Below are 17992 nucleotides of genomic sequence, written 5' to 3'. Positions count from 1 at the left end.
TCATGTGGCGGTTTGCTGGTGGCCTGCAACAATTTTTTTTTTCTTTCATTTCCCCTAAATAGTGAACGTAACCTGCATTAAACTAGTTCAATATCATCTATTCCATATTAATCAATTACGAACCAGCTTGATTTGAAAAAATTAATTATGAAAATAATGCGAAGATATATTACAATCATGAACATACAAAGTTAAAATCATACAAGAATATACAAGAAGTTAAAATAATATAACAATATACAAAGTTTGTTAAACTACAACCCCCGGCCCCTTTTGTTTTGCGCACCGGTGGATGATGATGGTGTGAACTCGTCAACCTCCGCAATGACATTAAGAGTAGGAGCTCGTCGTTGACTAGCACGCTGATATGTGATAATCCTTTGCGGAGGCGATGGATGTGGCGGAGGAGTGTTGATGGAAGACGGGGGAACGAACGGCGACATAGTAGCGGATGTCGATGGCGATCTGGAAGACCGACCCTGAGTAGATGAACGCTGGCGGCCTCTTGTGGACCGAGAACTGGATCCTCCGGAAGAGCTACCTCGATGGGCTGAACTCCTTGGAGAAGGAGTGTGGAATGTGTCATCTACGTCGCCAATGACGGGTGGAGTCGGTATGAGGTACTCATAACCCGCTTGACTCAATGCATCGGTCAACGACGCATTAATGGAGCCTAAGGTCTGAGAACATAGCCGATAGCCCACGTCAACTGGCGATGTAGCGGCCCCTTGAATCGTGTCATTACATTGTATCAACACCGATCGGATGCGCTCAGCCTGTTTGTTATCATTATATTGTTAAAACAGTTACTTAAAACTATTACTATTTGTTATGAGTGTTGAAAGAAAACGTACCAGTAACGTAGATGTCGGATGGTAATGTGATCCTGGCTGCGCAAATGCGGTGTTCGTTAGGCGTAATATGGAGATGCGCCTGTACCAACTCATGTACATAGCAGAGCTATGACCTGTGAAGTTATCTCCTCCAACCAATGTAGATGCTCGGTCGTTCCACGCATCTACATGCGATCTATGTCGTACGAGGTAGTTCTTGTCCCCAGTCCTCCGATCGATCGCATGTAGTTGACGTTGGGTGTCACAGGCTTGCGGAATTACCTGCTCCAAACCGAATTGACGCATGACACGATCCGGGAGATGTAGCTCGACGATGTCAAAGCAAATAAGAGGACAACGCGATCTCCAAATCTCGTGGCCCGATGTACATATGTGCGGTAGAGCTTCCATCTTAGCCGCTGTGTAAGGCTGTCATGTCATCTGTAATAGAAATCAATATGCTTAGTAATGTATACAATTTATTCATAACTAATACAAATAGTAAATGTTACTAACCTGCTCGTCTCGTTGTCGATCTAGTGCGTCCCTGTAGTAGACGAGAGTATGTGGGGAGTGGGATCTCGAAAGATATACGCGAAGCCAGCTGTAAACAAATAAACATTGATTAACATTTTCATCTATCATAAAATAGTGAAATTATGAATTTGACACGATCATTGAGTGTTGCTACCTTACTGCCAAAGGATCCATCCCGCGCCGATGCTGTGACCCTAATATCGGTTCAAAATCATCCGCGTCATCTTCCTGATCATGTTGCCCATCCGGTCGAACCGTCCGAATAATGGGCCTCCCTATATGAATGTGCTCCCATGACCATATCTGTAACAACATCAAGCATCCACCCATGTCCTTGGCACCCTTACGAGATGCTCGACATAAGTTACGATACAGATACGCTAGGGTAGCACTTCCCCAACTGTACTCATCTACGCGCTCCAAGTCTCCCAGTAGAGGGAGATAGATCAACTGTACCGAGTCGCCGCTCTTGTCCGGAAACAAGATGCATCCAAACAGGTACAAAATGTAAGCTCGGGCATGTCTGTCAACCGTCACATCATCTGCATCATCCTCAAGCGCGCTAAAATGCTGTCGAAGCCAAGTCAGCTTCAATGACGATCCAACGATGATCTTCGGCTGTGAGGGGTCTTGAGGGTTTTTCGGCCAAACCCCTAGCAGCTCATGTACTAATGCTGGCCAATTTCCCTCCCCATGACCAATGACTGCTTGTCCTTCAACCGGCAGTCCCATGATAACTGCCACATCTTGCAACGTGATCGTTGCCTCGCCAACTGTGAGGTGAAAGGTATGTATCTCCGGCCTCCACCTCTCCACCAATGCAGTGATAAGAGCTCGATCGAGCTCTAAGCCCCCGCCCAACAACCGGTGAATGTATCTAAAACCAGCTAGCTCGACTACGTCTAATACCCTGTCATCCACCTCCCACCGTAACGTACTCGCCTGGTAGTGCTGACGAGTAACCAATTGGGCAGTGGAGCCCTCCCACGCAGCTACGCTCCTGTGTGTCGCCTGAAGCGTAAGCACTGATGGATCAACTGGGCCCGGCATCGCCATGATCGCTGTTACGTGTTTTTCATCGCCATAAGTGTTATAAAAATCATAAAAATATCATGACTTCCCTCGCATTATCCAAATTTGCAACCAATTCAACATGTTTTTCAATGGGATAATGATCTTTCATGTGATATCTCCACCAATTTGCAACCAATATCATGACTTCCTCACCCCAATACACTATAACGGGAAGTGTAAATTTGAATACAAGAATTTGTGATACTAAGGTATTAGAACACTTATTATAAGGTTCATTTCAAATATAAAAGCTAAAAATACCATGAATATATACAAAAACCATTAAACTAACCCTACAAAGTAATAAACTTTCATTGAAGCATTTCATCAAACACTTTATATGCATACAAAACAAATCCTAAAATTCAACTACAAATGTGTAAAACGTAAGCTTAAATCATGAAAACAATAGAATGTAACAAACAATTAACGTTTTTATAACTTCAATTCAAACAATAATGAACAAAAAAAACAATTTGCATATTGAACAAAAATTAGGGTTTTATTCATACCTTAAATGAGGATGAAAATGAACTAGTACACAAGGAGAAGATGGGAATGTAGTTGATTAGCTTAGTTGAATGAGAAGAATTGTAAATTTGAAGTAAATGAGAGTGAAGAATTTTTTTTTTTTTAGCAAAACCGGCAACAACTAAGAATGGAATGGAATGAATGAAAACTCACGACACTGTGGCTGCTTTGTACTGCTACCAAACCGCCACTTCAAGTGGCGGTTTACTTAACATATATATATATTTTTTTTTTTAAAAAAAATTCCACTACAAAACTGCCATCTCAGATGGCGTTTTACTCCAGATGCATGAATAAAACCGCTACTTCATGTAGCGGTTATATTTAAAAAAAAAAAAAAAATTTCTCAAAGCTATCCTACGTGGACGGTAATGTGGGAATTAGTTTTCCATTTCAAGCAAAATGGAAAATACTTTGTACAATTGCATTATTTAGGGAAATGATTCTTTCTTTTCCTTTTTTTTAAGCACTTTTCAATATCTAAAAAAAATTTAGGGATTAGAAATTGTTTTAAGGTTGTCTCATTGTAAGACGGTTTTATACAAGACGGACTGATGATTTTAAATATTTAGATTTTATTATTTTTCCCTCTTCTTTCTAATTACCATAATATATTCAAACTAAATTCTTTTAAAATTATTTATTCCTTTTTTTTATTATATTGGTGTAAATTTTAAAAAAGTAATTAGATATGATAGTTTTATATATTAAAGAAACTTAAATCACAACTAACTAATACTATTTTGTAATTTTAATTTTAGATTAATAAAACAAAAACAAAATTTAAGTAGAAAAGTGTTACAACTGTATTACTAGTATAAAAATGCAAATTTAAAAGTGTTATAAGTTCTTTTAGTGTTACACAATAACTTTACCAAATTTTAAAGTGTTACATATTAGTGTTATCCATTTTTTAGGTGTTATGTATTAGTGTTACTATTTTTTAAAGTGTTACATATTAGTGTTATCAATTCTAAAAGTGTTACATGTTAGTGTTATTAAATTTAAAAGTGTTACATAGTAGTGTTATTTATCAAAAAGTGTTGCATGATTGCGTTACTTAAAGATAAAGTATTATAAAAGTGTTACCTAATATTTTTAAAAAATCAAATATTAAAAAGTATTACCATTTGTGTTATTTAAAGTCATTTTTGAACTAGTGTGTAGTTACAAATTACAATGATATTTATCAATTAATTTGAATAAGTATTAATGTATAATAAGCTATAGCATTTTTTTTAAGGATAGTTTAATGGATACTTATAAAAAAAAAAAAGGTTGGCCAAAATTTATAGAAGTAGTTTACAGTGAAATAATATTTATATGATATTTCTAATTTTCATATATGCTGTCATATTTAGTTATGATAACCATACATAATAAATTGATAAATAAAATGGGGTGCATTACTAATTGTAAACTTTTCATATATGCATCATATATATTATATGATATCTCTAATTAATAATGATGTATTTACAAATTTTCATCTAAGATGGTCTCATCGTAAGATATTCTTAAATTTAATTGAATAATTCAACTAAATTAATCAAAATATATTCTTTCGTTTTTTAAATATTTACTTTTAGTTGTTTAATATTTAACACGTTATTTTAAATGCTAAAATGATTGATATTTTAAACATTAAAACACTCACTTTTTTAAGTCATAAAAACTTGGGCTCTCGAGAATAAAGTACTGTTTCTATTAGAGACAGTTTATCATTCTAAAACTAATTAGTAAGAAAATGAATGAGATTAATTAGTATGATATGAATATATCTAACTAATAGTATTATTTTTTATATAATTTTTAATCAAATATAATTTAATTAGAGATAATTAATATAAAATAAGGTGTCTACTAATTTGCAACACATAATTTTGATTAGAATAGGAATGGAGTAAAAGTTAGTGCTATTATTAATAATTTCCAATATAAAATATGCACTTTCAATAAAAGGGCTATGGAAAATGAGAAGTTGTTCGGGAAATGTTAACAAGAAAAGTCAAAGTTCTTGTGAGATAATAAATCCTTCTTCACTATTAAAGAACATGTTCATGAAAATGTTGCCAATAAATGTCAAGTATGCATCAATAAATTTAACATAGATGGCTGAAAATATATCTATTTGAGAGTCTATTTTTTTTAAGCTGATTTAAAATAAAAATAAATTAAAAAATACAATAACTCTTTAATACCCTAGACATATATATCAAAGTTGATATACCATAAACATCTACTTCGCAGTTCACATATTATAAATATTTATTTTAAAGTTCACATACCGTAAACAATTATTTCACAATTCACATAACATAAATACTTATTTTACCTACAATAAACATGTTCTATAAATACTAGGGGTGTTCAAAAATATCCGGTTTTGAAAACCCGATTCGAAAAACCCGCTTTCCGATTTTTAAAACCAGGTAAATTACCCGGTTTTCCAAATTCGGATATTTCGGGTCGGGTACCCGGTTTAAAAACCGGGTATTCGGGTCGGATACGGATCGCGAATTTTGGAAAACCGAGTACCCGGTATCCAGTGTGAGTAATTTTTTATTTTTTTTTTAAATGTCAAAAATGAAATTGAAAACCCAAAATGACTTAATCTATCAGATTCCTTCTACCTTGGGCCGCCTATTCCATTTCCAGTCTTTCAGTATTCGCCATTCGGTCTTCCTTCTTCTTCCTCCTTCATTCTTGCTGTTTGCTGGCTGCTGCTTGCCTTCTTCCTCCTTCATCATCCGCCTATTCTAGTCTTCCAGTATTCGATATTCCTTCTTCTTCCTCCTTCATTCTTGCCGCTTGTTGGCTGCTGCTTGCCTTCTTCCTCCTTCACCATTCACGTCGTCATCTTTAATTGGGTAAGTTTGTTTCAATTTTTTTGCCATCTTCTTCTTCAGTTCTTCTTCTTCTTCTTCAGTACCTATTTAATTTTTTTTTTGCCATTTTCGATTTCGTTATCTTAGTTCATCACCATTTTCGCATTTTTGATTTTGTCACAGAACATCTTCACTCTTTAGTACTTATTTAATTTTTTTTTTTACCATTTTCGATTTTGTCACATATTTATTCTGCCATTTTCGGTAGTGAATTGAAGATCTACATGGATTCTTACTCACCGGTTCCACCATCTAGATTTTCAGTAGTTCTTTATCATTTGTTCAAAATTCTGATATTTATTCTGATATTCTGATTTTTGTTGTGATATTCTGATTTTCGATATCCATTTAATTTGATGAACTGTTGATTGTGAATTGATTGTACAACTAATGATGAACCGATTGTGAATTGTTTACTTCTACAAATCCTTTGTTTTTTGCTTTACATTTGGAGAAAATAATTGATTGTCAATCATTGAATTGTGATGAACTGATGAATGAACTGATTGAAATTGATTCATGTAAGTTGTGATTACTGATTATGTTAGCTGATAGGTCTTGGATGTACTGATGATAAACTGATTGTGAATTGATTGCGTACAACAAATGATGAACCGATTGTGAATTGTTTACTTCTACAAATCCTTTGGTTTTTGCTTTACATTTGGAGAAAATAATTGATTGTCAATCACTGAATTGTGATGAACTGATGAATGAACTGATTGAAATTGATTCATGTAAGTTGTGAGTTGTGATTACTGATTATCTTAGCTGAAAGGTCTTGGATGAATTGATGATGAACTGATTGTGAATTGATTGTAATATTGTACAACTAGCGATGAACTGATTATGAATTGGTAACTTGTATAGAACATGGGGTCGTCTTTTGATGATAATGGAAATTCACTACCGAATGAAGGAACTCAATTTGAAGAGAGTGTTGATCGCTTGTTCGATGAGGATGAAGATACAAGATCACCAATTAAAAAACAAACAAAAACAACCTCGTGCAACTACTGATACGAGGAGTAATAAGTCAAAATGGTGGGATCATTACACAGTTGATGAATTGGATTCAACAATTGCTCATTGTAAGTATTGCAAAACTTCTATTAGTTGACCTAGCAAAAATGGAACAACTCCTTTGGCTAATCATATTAAAAGATGCAAAAAATATCCTTTAAATTTGGATATGAAGCAAAAGAAAATTGAATTTGATATTGCTAGAAGAGTCAATGAGGATGGTAGTGTTGATAGTGTTGGTGTTCGAAATTGTGGGAATTTGATTATGATTTGTGTAGGAAAAAACTTGCTACAATGCTTATTGTGGATGAATTGCATTTTACTTTTGTTGAACGTGAAGGATTTCATGAGTATTGTAGGGCTTTGAATCCTTTATTTAAGATTCCTTCTCGTAACACTGCCACTAGAGATTGTTATAGTCTTTTCATTGAAAAAAGAAATGAGTTGAAATTGTTTTTTCAAAACTTTAAGTCTCGAATTTGTCTAACAACAGACACTTGGACATCAGGGCAAAACTTAAGTTATATGTGTTTGACTTTACATTTTATTGATGATAACTGGAATTTGCAAAAGAAAATCATAAACTTTTGTTCTATTGCTGGTCACAAGGGAATACTCATTGGCAGAGCCGTTGAAAAATGCTTGATTGATTGGGGTTTGAAAAATATCATGACATTGACCGTAGACAATGCAAGTTCAAATGACATAGTGGCCAATTACCTTAAGAAAAGACTTAACATTTGGGATACTGGTTTGTTGGAGGGTCAATACCTACATATGAGATGTGCGTCACATATTTTGAATTTGATTGTGAAAGATGGTTTGAATGAAGTTAATTTGTCTGTTATGAAAGTTCGTGTTCTTGTGAAGTATGTAAGGTCTTCTCCTGCTAGGATTAACAAGTTTAAAGAATGCATAAAAGAGGAGAAAGAGGAGAACAAAAGCCTTGTTGTTTTGGATATTGAAACTAGATGGAATTCAACTTACCTAATGCTTGAATCTGCTATCAAATTTAAAAAGTCATTTGCTTCTTTATGCATGAAAGATTCTGCTTTAGTTAAGTTACTTAGGAAGTTTGGTGGTGCTCCTACTGAAGAGGATTGGAAGAAAGTGTCTACTTTCTTACCTTTTTTGAGTGTTTTTTATGATGCAACTTTGAGATTTTCTGCTTCTCGTTATGTAACTTGCAACTCTTATGCACATGAGATTTTTGGGACTAGATTATTGCTTGCCAACAACATGAGTGTCGATGATGAGGATATGAGGAAAATGGCTACCAATATGATGGCAAAATATGATAAATATTATGGAAACATCGATAACATCAATATTTTAGTGTTTGTAGCTGTTCTCCTTGACCCTAGGCATAAGTGGAATTATGTTGATTGGATTGTGCGTGCTTCATATGATGCCACAAAAGCTACTCTCTTGTCACTAAAGATTAAAATGGTTTTTCAAAACTTGTTTGATTCTTATTCTTATTTTATGCCTCCACCAAAGACAAGTGGAGCTACCTCCTCCACTTCCACCTCTTCAACCTCTAGCATTTTTACTCAAAGTGGGACTCAAGGAGTGGGGAAGGTGGACCTTATTGAACTAATGAATTCAAGATATCAAATGGAGACAGGTTGTTCATTAACCAATCTAAATAAAAGTGAGTTGGATAGGTATTTAGAAGATGCATGTGAACCTCATGATTCTAACTTTGATATTTTACTATGGTAGAAAGATCAAACAAAAAGGTATCCCATTCTTCAAAAGATGGCTAAAGATGTGCTTGCTATACCTATTTCTACCGTTACTTCTGAATCGGCTTTCAGTACTGGTGGTCGTATTCTTGATGATTTTCGAACATCATTGACTCCAAAGATGGCCGAAGCCCTTATTTGCGTACAAAATTGGCTTCGAATTTCTAGAACTCCTTTAGCAATAGAGGAGAGTTTGCTTGCACTTGAAGAGATGGAGGAAGGTTAGCATAAATTTTTAATTATTTTTCAATTGATTATTTAATATTTAAGAGTAAAAATATTTTTCCTTAAACCTTATATTGTTCGACTGTTCGTGCTCTTGGTTTAGGTAATGCATTAACTTTGGAGCATCCGAAGGTCATAATCGATGAAACTCTTGACGTCATTGAAGATGATTAATGGAGCTTGAAGTTTCAACTTAAAAATTTTAATCGCTTGCTTTTAGTTTATGGAATTATGGTTGTTTTCAATTAACTAATGGTTGTATTTTAATAGTTTATGACTAATCAAGTTAAGTATTTTAATATTATTTGAATTATATATTAAAAAAATGTTAAAAGAAATCAGGAAAAAATTTTTTTTTAAAAATAATTACAAAACCGGGTATCCGATTTCCGACCCGGTTTAAACCGGGTCGGATCCGAAACAGAATTTTAAATATCCGGAAAACCGGGTACCCAGTTTTTCGGAACCGGGTCGACCCGGTATCCGGTTTTGAACACCCCTAATAAATACCATAAATATCTACTAAAACTACTATAACAATTTATTGTATGAAGTATGTGTTAATGCTATGTAAAATAGGTATTTAAGATATGTGAAGTAGGTGATTATGGTAAATAAAATAGATATTTATCATACATACCATATATTATAGTCACCTACTTCACTAATCTTAAAACACCTACTACACTCTACACATCACATAAACACCACTTCACATTCTATAAACACCTACTTTACATAATATATTCTAAAATTTATTAGGCGGCTTTTAAAATTATCATCTCTAATAGAGACAAACTCTCGAGATGTTATAAGCCTAACCACTATACTTATAATTAATAAGTATATGACTACTGCGGAATTGAAGACACAATAAGGTTATTTTTGTTACTGTTTGCTGAATATGAATTATACTCTTATTTATAAAATTTTTTTAAACATTTCGTAAATTTTAGGAGAGTAAACGTAGTGAAATACATACCAAATATTTCTTACCCTTCTCATTTCTCATTTCTTTCTTTCATTTGATTAGAAAATAACTACGTTTTAAAAATACTAATCTGTCTCTTTGAATTTGCATCATATAACTCAATGATTTATGTTATATAGTGCAAACTCAAAGAAACAAAAAGATCAATAAAACAAATGCATATATCACCATACATATCTAAATTCAACGAGGTGAGGCAAGGCGGGTCAAGTTTGTCCAAGCTCAACTCAACTCTAATCATTTAGAATAGTAACACCATCCGTCTTATTCATTTTGCTACATTTCTAAGCTCATGTATGTAAGCATTACAACAACACACAACTCAAGATAGTCTCGTCTTCTAGGCATACGATACGACAACAGCTCAGAACCACCATTTGAATGCTCTAAATCTCAAAAACAACATAAAATCTGGAGCTGTAAAATTTCCAGCAAAAGAACCAACAAATTATAACATCTAATGGATGACAAAATGGAGCACCTTCTACTTCATGATGAGGAGGAATACATTATACATCCATGATCCAACCACCTAACCACCCAACCTCTAATCCTCCATGCATAAATATATATTACAAACTGTACATGCCGTTATGCATTTCATCGTCATATATACACGAAACTACGAATCCTTCATATCGTCCTAACATATTTATACATGGCTTCGAATGAGATGTTAAAAAGGTGGTTTAAGTATGACTACCTCGAAAACTATATATGCGGTTTTGGCTCCATGATTTTAGCTCCTCAAGCATTAAAGCTCCATTTTTGTGGGGTCTGAAAATTTTCCGGAGCTTGTTTTGGCTTAGTAACACCAAGACACTGAAATTCGTTGATGAATCAATTGTCTACAGAACCTTGACCATCAAGATGAGCCCATGGCAGGTCGAAATCTTCCATCTACCGCGGAAGGTGATTGCCAAAAAAGTTTTAACAAAATCGCACAATAGGAATGCCCAAATTACCCAAGTAGATCTGCATTTCAAGGATCGAAATATTAGCCTTTCATTTGTTGCTAAACAATAAATTAATGACAAGGATACATAGAAATTTTGAGCAATATGATAGACATGCATCACAGCAAACATGCACCTTGAGCATGACTCAACAACAACATTGCTGGAGCTTTAATTCCAAAAGATTGGGATTGGCTATATAAACCAATATATCAGTTTCAATGGTTGTCCACGTAGAAATAAATCCCGTCTAGACAAAGCTTGTTCACCAAGAAAGGATTCCAAGAAACCAAAGTAAACAACAAGCTTAAACTCCATATTTAGGACAAGACTAGAACAACATCTCTATTAAAGAAAAAGTGACTCAAAGAAACAAAAGGCTTGAGTTGTCATTGCCAATAAATTCCTGGCAGTATAAATAATGCTAACCGGTTTTCCGAAACTTCAAACATAAAGCTGAGTAATGAACAAGTGAGAACAAGATAAGGCATAGTATTACAAATTTGATCACTGACTATCGTGTAAGTTCCATTATGAAGACTAAATATATACACACATAAAAGACGATTGAGATTTGAGATCATGCATCCAGAATAGGCATAAAATCTACAGAAATTTCCAAGCGATAATCATAAAGCACAACAAATGCTAAAACTGAAAAGAAACGATATAACCGTGCATCTTGAACAAAAAATAGAAAGAAAACTTTAATTGGAGCACTAAAACCCTCAAATGCACATTTGGTAAAGTAATTTCTCAAAAACGAAAGAATTTATAGTAAGCATTTGATACAAATAAATTATGCCTCAGGGAATTAATGTTCGATGAAATTTTTGTGAGATTGCACATAATGTACAAATTTCAAATATGAATCATTAAGCATATAAAGAAACCACAATAAAACAATTCCAATGACAGGCAAAAGTTGTAAAGCTACTAGCCTCTTAATATGTTAACTATTGAAGCTATAGATCAGAAGGGTTTAGGAAGAGCACTTGCCATAAACAGCCAACCAGCAGCTCTGTCCCGTTACATATTCCAACATGACCGGACTCAACTCCAAAATGACATTTACATCAATTCAAACCAATTTAACGTGTTGATTAACCGCACACAAAACTAAAAAACTACCCGACGTAAAACATTATAACCAACACCCGACCCATCACCCGCATAAACACTTCTATGCACATGTGACCTTAAAATTTGAAAATTTTGGATGATCGACAGGGAAAATTAAGGAAAGAAACTCTTCGGCCAAGAAATACGTGAGATTTGAGTCATAGTTTCTACCATGTGAATTGGCATTAAAGGTTTTCCGCATAATCCATAGTTTCAATGGGAACAAAAACAGCTTAGTTAAGTGTCCTCTCCTTCCTCTATATTGCGAAGCAGCTATAGAATTGGTGCTTTCCCATTATAATATACTAATATCTCATATAATTAGTGGTGCATCTTATTTGGTCTAGATAAGAGTATCACGTCAGACTTACATTTGGATATGAATGGGAAATAATGAGGGTCCTTTGCTAGATAGCAATGCGAAGCAATCACTTCCGCTTACTATATGGTCAAAGTAAGATTTACTCAATCTAAATCCACATTTCTTTGACAAAGCTTTGACAAGATATTTGTAATAAATTAATATGTAACATCCATATCAGTTATTTAAAACTAAATTTCCAGCTTTCCACTACAATGTTGCCTGGTCTCACTACATTTTTTGTCTCCCTTCCCTCCGTAAACCCATTTTAATCACTCTCATAACTCCCACAACCTGTCAAGCAAGTTCCATCATTAACTCCATCAACCTTTCCCGCGTTTCATTTGCACCATCATCACTCCAGCTCGTCACTCCTCTAAGTTAACCTCATTATCTTATTCCTCTTGCTTCTATTACTTCAATCTCATATTATCATTGCCCTTGCTTCCTTTTTTTTAATCTCAAACTCTCTTTCCACATGCTTTCTGTATTTTCAAATAGCTGATGATCTAGATAGACAAGTTTCCCCAAGCAATCCTTGACAAAATAAAAACACCCTCTACGCTCCAGAAACAAATTCTACACAAAAAGATAATCACTTAAACTCATGACTTAGGCAAGTATCTCAGATTTATGATCAGAGATTAATAAAACCCAAGAGATGTTGATCCGAATTTGAACAATAGAGGCTACATTTGACATACGGCACTCATTAATTTACATAATAATTTTTTCTTAGAAGGTCAGCTATTAAGAGATATGATCAAATCCGTGCCACAATTGACTTTATACAGCAATTTGTTTAGTTCAAAGATGCTATTTTCAAAGAGGATAATGACCATTATGTCTTCAATCGATTTTCCTGGATGAACCAATCATACTGATTTGAACCAATTCCGATTAAAAAGGTTTGACTAACTAGGACAGGTCTGTATTTATTATAATTTATTATTACTTCGTTATATGCAATAACTTTATTTCGATCATTAGAAGTTACTCTGATTCCATTGAAAATTTTGTGTTTGAAGAGACAAGAGTCACAAATTTTGATTGAACAAATCCTTCAGTGTGAAACTTCCAAAATTTATCATACTTGATACTATACAAAATGCTCACTCAACATTAGTTTATGATTGTAAAGGTAGTAGCATAAAAATTATGTTGTTCTAATAGTTGATGTCAATGACAAGTTATTGGATCATACAATCAAAATGAAGATAGCAATTCTATGAATTACTATTGTATAAGAATTCATTTGTGAGTATATATTAGCAACTATGATAAAAAGCAATAGCCAATAATGTCAAAAAATACAAATACATTCTTCATTACATGATTTAAAAAACGCATCCAAATATTCAGTAAAGAGAAGCATATACAATTGTGTTATCAACTTATCCAGAATATGCTTAAATCCTAGGGCCGTCCAACCATATAAAACTTTCAAAATTTGTGCTTTAGTAAAGATCTAGGAATCTTATAAGTTATAACATGCTAATTAAACGTGGATCAGCTTCAATTGTAATAAAGTGTATCTTTAAGTCAAAAGATGCAAAGGTCTACATAGGAAGTATAACAACACAACGTACTACTTGTAGCATAGCTGTTGAATGACCATCATAAGCTTCTAGCTTAACTATGGAAAACGAAACTATTCAGATGTCAAACGAAAAAGAAGATGATGCAAATCCAAGTATCCAAACTATTCATCTTATTGTGCTCAACCCCATCATCTGCATTGAGTGTATGCTTTATTAAAATCATTCTGAACACCAATTTAGTGGCAAAGATGGATAAGGAGTAATAAATGTTAGAAAATATTAGAGGTTAGTCTCTAATTATCCTGCAGAGCATATGTCTAGTTGACAATTTAAAACTATTGCATCAACCATTAAAAGTTTTGATTACTTGGAGAATTAAACACATGACCCAGACAATGATGTTTGCATCTCATCGGGAAGTTATTTAAGGCAAGACATGAGTGCAACGAATAAATAAAAAAGCCCATTCAATGATTCAAGGCCCAACATTGTGGCAAACGATGCTAAAAGGAGATATAATAGACCTAAAAAGGATTGTCCAATGAGACAAGAAACTTGATCGTGGGCCGCACATGGATGGAATTATGCAAGTTAATAACCATTGATCATAAACTCAGAAGTGAAGTACATCGAAAGATTCTCAATCCCAACAAAGTAGCTTTCTTAAATGTAACAACAAGAGGGGAAAGATGGAGTGAAAAAACAAAAATTAACAAATAAAGATCAAGCATGAATTGACGAGCAGTAGTAGGCTTCCAAAACCACTAAAATTGTGCAATCTAAAGCATTGATTATTTCAAAATGAGATCACTAAGCAAGAAATGTATAAAACGCAAATACTCCCTTTATCCCAAAAATATGTTCGTGTTTGATAAAAATAAGACTTAAATAAATAAAAAGATGGAACATATCTTCGGAAGGGAGGTAGCATAGTACTGAAAAAGAGCAAATGACTTCTTGAAACATTAATATTGAACTATCAGAAATTCATAATCCAAACAATTTATATAGTGGTTGGGAGCGGAACGAAATCAGACAAACCATAAGATTAGACAGCAGCAAGTAAAAAAAAAACAATTCATAAATTAAATCAATTTAATGAATGTTCAAATAAATCAGGAGTACTAGGAAGATACACAGGATTCCTCGAGTTCCATGAAATCAAAATCCATTACACTTAATATTAAGTTCTAAATTTTGCACATATTCCATCAGGTATGAGAAAACTACACCTCAAAAGATTACTTATCCCCACAAGTAAACAAAGGGAAATTCTGGTATATCAAATTAACTAAATAAGATGATCAAGCTACGCCTCAATAAAACACACATCGCCTAAAGTACAGGATTTAAGCTGTGGTAAACAGAAACACCTCCAATGCAACAAACGGTGCATGAAAGCAACTTAAAACTGTAATAATCTCCAACGGAAATCAAATAACAAAACCAGAACAAAAAAGTACCTTAATGCATCAGATGACGCAATTCACTTCACCACATCCAAAGATATGGCAGTTGGCAGAAAATTATCTAGTTGCAGATAGAGAGCTTTCCAGTGACTTCATCAGCAACCCCATAATCAAGGCTAAGTTCTCGCATCGGTGGGATATTCTCCATCGCGAATAACATAAGATGAGGAAACAAAATATTGTTATGATCATAGAGGACGAATTGCACCATAACATTGGGACTCAAGCTATGACTTATATAACAAGCAACATTTCTCATCCTGGAAACATCCATGGCATAATCCAATGGCGGAATGGAGGGGTAAGTCGGCCTCACATACTCGGGATATATCTGGGATAAATCTCCCCATTCAGCCCATCTATCTGTGAACCGGCCAGGATATATAAGGCTGTCTCCATTCATGGTAAAAACTTGAGCCTGCTCCCTTGTAAGAACAACTCCAGCATATTCACAAATAAAAGCACCAGAGTGTATCAATTCTAATGTACGAACTGCCCAACCCGTATCCCTGGACCTAAATACTTCCAACTTACTTTTCATCCCCAACTGACTCACACGATTCCGACAATTAGGAGGGCAACTGCAATGGCTGCCACATTCAAATATTAAAGGTTTCCCTCTCAACAAAAGCCCATTATAATCATAAGCAATCTCTCCTCCATTCTTCATCCAGCACAAACACCCATCGCGACAACTAGTGACACAATTACACCCCATGTTTCCCCCTGCGTATACGAAGGGAGGGAATATCGTCTTTGGAAGATAATCAAAGTACAATGGTTCCTGATCAGAGTCAATGTCATTGAAAACATAAATGGGCACATTCTCCTTTCTTAAAGAAAGGTCGAAAGTAAGATTACCTGCTGGTCTAACCTGCATCGGATTAGTCCTTAAACTATGAGCAAATCTCAAAAGGGCACTACCCATTTCAGGTTGACCCTCAGTTCTAACTAGTTTAAACTTATAAACACCAAAACCAGATCTTCCCACATCAAACCAACATTGCACAATTTTATATAAACCATCATAAACATATATCTTAGTAGTTAGGCTACCTTCATATTTAATACCTCTAATCACTCTAATTTCAATACCATAATGCATACTTCTTTCCAAAGCTAAATTACCTCCTTCAAGTCTTTGGTGATTGCACATCCTGTGAAGCTTATCAAGCCCACCATGCCCTGTATAAATTAACACATCTCCAGCATCTTCATCATCTTCATAACCACCTGAAACAATAATACTCGTCGCAATTGGTTCGCCATTCGAACTCATGCTTGAAGGTAAGTAATCAATTCCAGCTTGAACTTGCCCATGTATTCCAAGTACACAAAGCTCCATTCTAAAATAGAACAAATCACCAACATACACTCCAGGAATTGACCCAACAACCCGTTTATCCATATTAAGCCACAGCCCACGGTCCCTCATTAATGTAGAAGCTCGTAAATCACCTCGAGCTCGTCTTCCACCACCAGGACCGTTCCTCTTCTCCTCTTCAGCAACCGCAAAGATCCTCAACGCATCATACAGCATCCGGGTTCGCCTCACTATATCTCTAAAGTAATTCTGATCTTCCCCACTGAGATTAGTAACACGAACAAGCTCGTTCGACCGCTTTTGACGACGAATCGTAGGAGAAGCAACAGCTAATGCAGAAACCTGGGTTTCCCCATCTGGGACAGGAACAATTGCCCCCGAATTCGAGTCCAAAGTTTGCTGCTGCTGCGCTTGCTGCTCCTGCATTTGCTGGCCAAATGCGGAACGAAACATTTCCGAAAGACGGTAAAATTCAGACAAAACATTGGACTCATCATTGGAAGTAGAAGAAGGTTCGAGAGCAAGTAGATTCGGGTCATTAGGAGGTGGGGAGCTCGGAATTAAACCGGGGGTTTGAACTTCTGAAATGGGTTCGTCAATTGGTTCAGATTTGACCCGAATTTCGAGCTTAGGGCGACGAAAATTGGTGGAAGGAAGAGAAGAAGATGTAGGTCGAGGTTCAGGCAGAAGATTGAGATCTTGAAATGGAACAAGTGAACCCATTTTCTGGAAAGTGGGTTTCGAAGCAAAACCAAAATGGAAAGTGGGCTTTCAAATTATTGGGTAAAAATGGTGGTGATAATGGAGATTGAAGAAAGTCAGACCATGTTTGGAGGTGATGACTGATGAGTGTGTCTGAATAGAGAACAAGCAGGTGGTTATGGTGGTTAGGGTTTAGGTTTAGGTAGCAAAGTGAAAGAGGGATATTTTGATTTGATTTTGATTTTGATTTTTGATTTTTGATTTTTGATTTTTGATTTTTGATTTTGGAGTAGAAATGAAAACCCAAAAGAGGAACCAAAGGAGGGAGAAATGTTACTTTCTAGGCCATGTAATGAAAAAAAGAGGGGTAAACTAATGGCAAAGGGAGGGAATGAAAATAGAAGTGAAAATCAAATTGAAATTGAATTGGGGAAATTGAGTAATGAAAATTTAGGGGAGGTAAGGTGATGCAACAATGTCAATAATGATGTATCAAAAAGGTATTGCATCAAGGTACTATATTTTTATTTTACCTTACCACTCTATTTATACTTCGAGTTATATTTTATAGATCTATTTGATAATTTAAAAAATAAAATATTTTAAAGTTTAAGAATAATTTGATTAATGGGAAAATTACCCAATTGTATTGAAATTGCTACATTTA

At 34.7% G+C, this 17992-nt stretch overlaps 3 protein-coding genes across 3 annotated transcripts; all 3 read right to left on the bottom strand.

Moving 5' to 3' along the window:
* Positions 1–127: 127 nt before the first annotated feature.
* LOC130817585 (serine/threonine-protein phosphatase 7 long form homolog) lies at positions 128–1261 on the bottom strand. The gene is made up of 2 exons (XM_057683381.1): positions 855–1261; positions 128–776 (listed from the first exon to the last, which is right to left on the bottom strand). The coding sequence occupies exons 1-2, from the start codon at positions 1242–1244 to the stop codon at positions 255–257; spliced, it is 912 nt and encodes a 303-aa protein (XP_057539364.1). The 5' UTR covers positions 1245–1261; the 3' UTR covers positions 128–254.
* A 61-nt stretch (positions 1262–1322) lies between these two features.
* Positions 1323–2997, bottom strand: LOC130810507 (serine/threonine-protein phosphatase 7 long form homolog). The gene is made up of 2 exons (XM_057676600.1): positions 1525–2997; positions 1323–1437 (listed from the first exon to the last, which is right to left on the bottom strand). Exons 1-2 carry the CDS (start codon positions 2424–2426, stop codon positions 1323–1325), a joined length of 1017 nt encoding a protein of 338 aa, XP_057532583.1. The 5' UTR covers positions 2427–2997.
* Positions 2998–10061: 7064 nt separating this feature from the next.
* LOC130817576 (histone-lysine N-methyltransferase family member SUVH2-like) lies at positions 10062–17752 on the bottom strand. Its single transcript, XM_057683370.1, has 2 exons — positions 15294–17752; positions 10062–10825 (listed from the first exon to the last, which is right to left on the bottom strand). The coding sequence occupies exon 1, from the start codon at positions 17344–17346 to the stop codon at positions 15361–15363; it is 1986 nt and encodes a 661-aa protein (XP_057539353.1). The 5' UTR covers positions 17347–17752; the 3' UTR covers positions 10062–10825; positions 15294–15360.
* Between the last annotated feature and the right edge of the window lie 240 nt (positions 17753–17992).

This window comes from Amaranthus tricolor, chromosome 1 (assembly GCF_026212465.1).
Source record: "Amaranthus tricolor cultivar Red isolate AtriRed21 chromosome 1, ASM2621246v1, whole genome shotgun sequence".
Lineage (NCBI taxonomy): Eukaryota > Viridiplantae > Streptophyta > Magnoliopsida > Caryophyllales > Amaranthaceae > Amaranthus > Amaranthus tricolor.
This window is presented reverse-complemented; position numbering and strand designations above follow the sequence as displayed.

What these genes read in the sequence shown, in the direction of transcription:
- LOC130817585 (XM_057683381.1), bottom strand. Translation starts at nt 1,244, where the DNA reads ATGGAAGCTCTACCGCACATATGTACATCGGGCCACGAGATTTGGAGA. An exon ending in ATCCGACATCTACGTTACTG is followed by an intron (nt 777 to 854) that starts GTACGTTTTCTT and finishes GATAACAAACAG; the next exon opens with GCTGAGCGCATCCGATCGGT.
- LOC130810507 (XM_057676600.1), bottom strand. Translation starts at nt 2,426, where the DNA reads ATGGCGATGCCGGGCCCAGTTGATCCATCAGTGCTTACGCTTCAGGCG. An exon ending in ATGGATCCTTTGGCAGTAAG is followed by an intron (nt 1,438 to 1,524) that starts GTAGCAACACTC and finishes ATTTGTTTACAG; the next exon opens with CTGGCTTCGCGTATATCTTT.
- LOC130817576 (XM_057683370.1), bottom strand. Translation starts at nt 17,346, where the DNA reads ATGGGTTCACTTGTTCCATTTCAAGATCTCAATCTTCTGCCTGAACCT.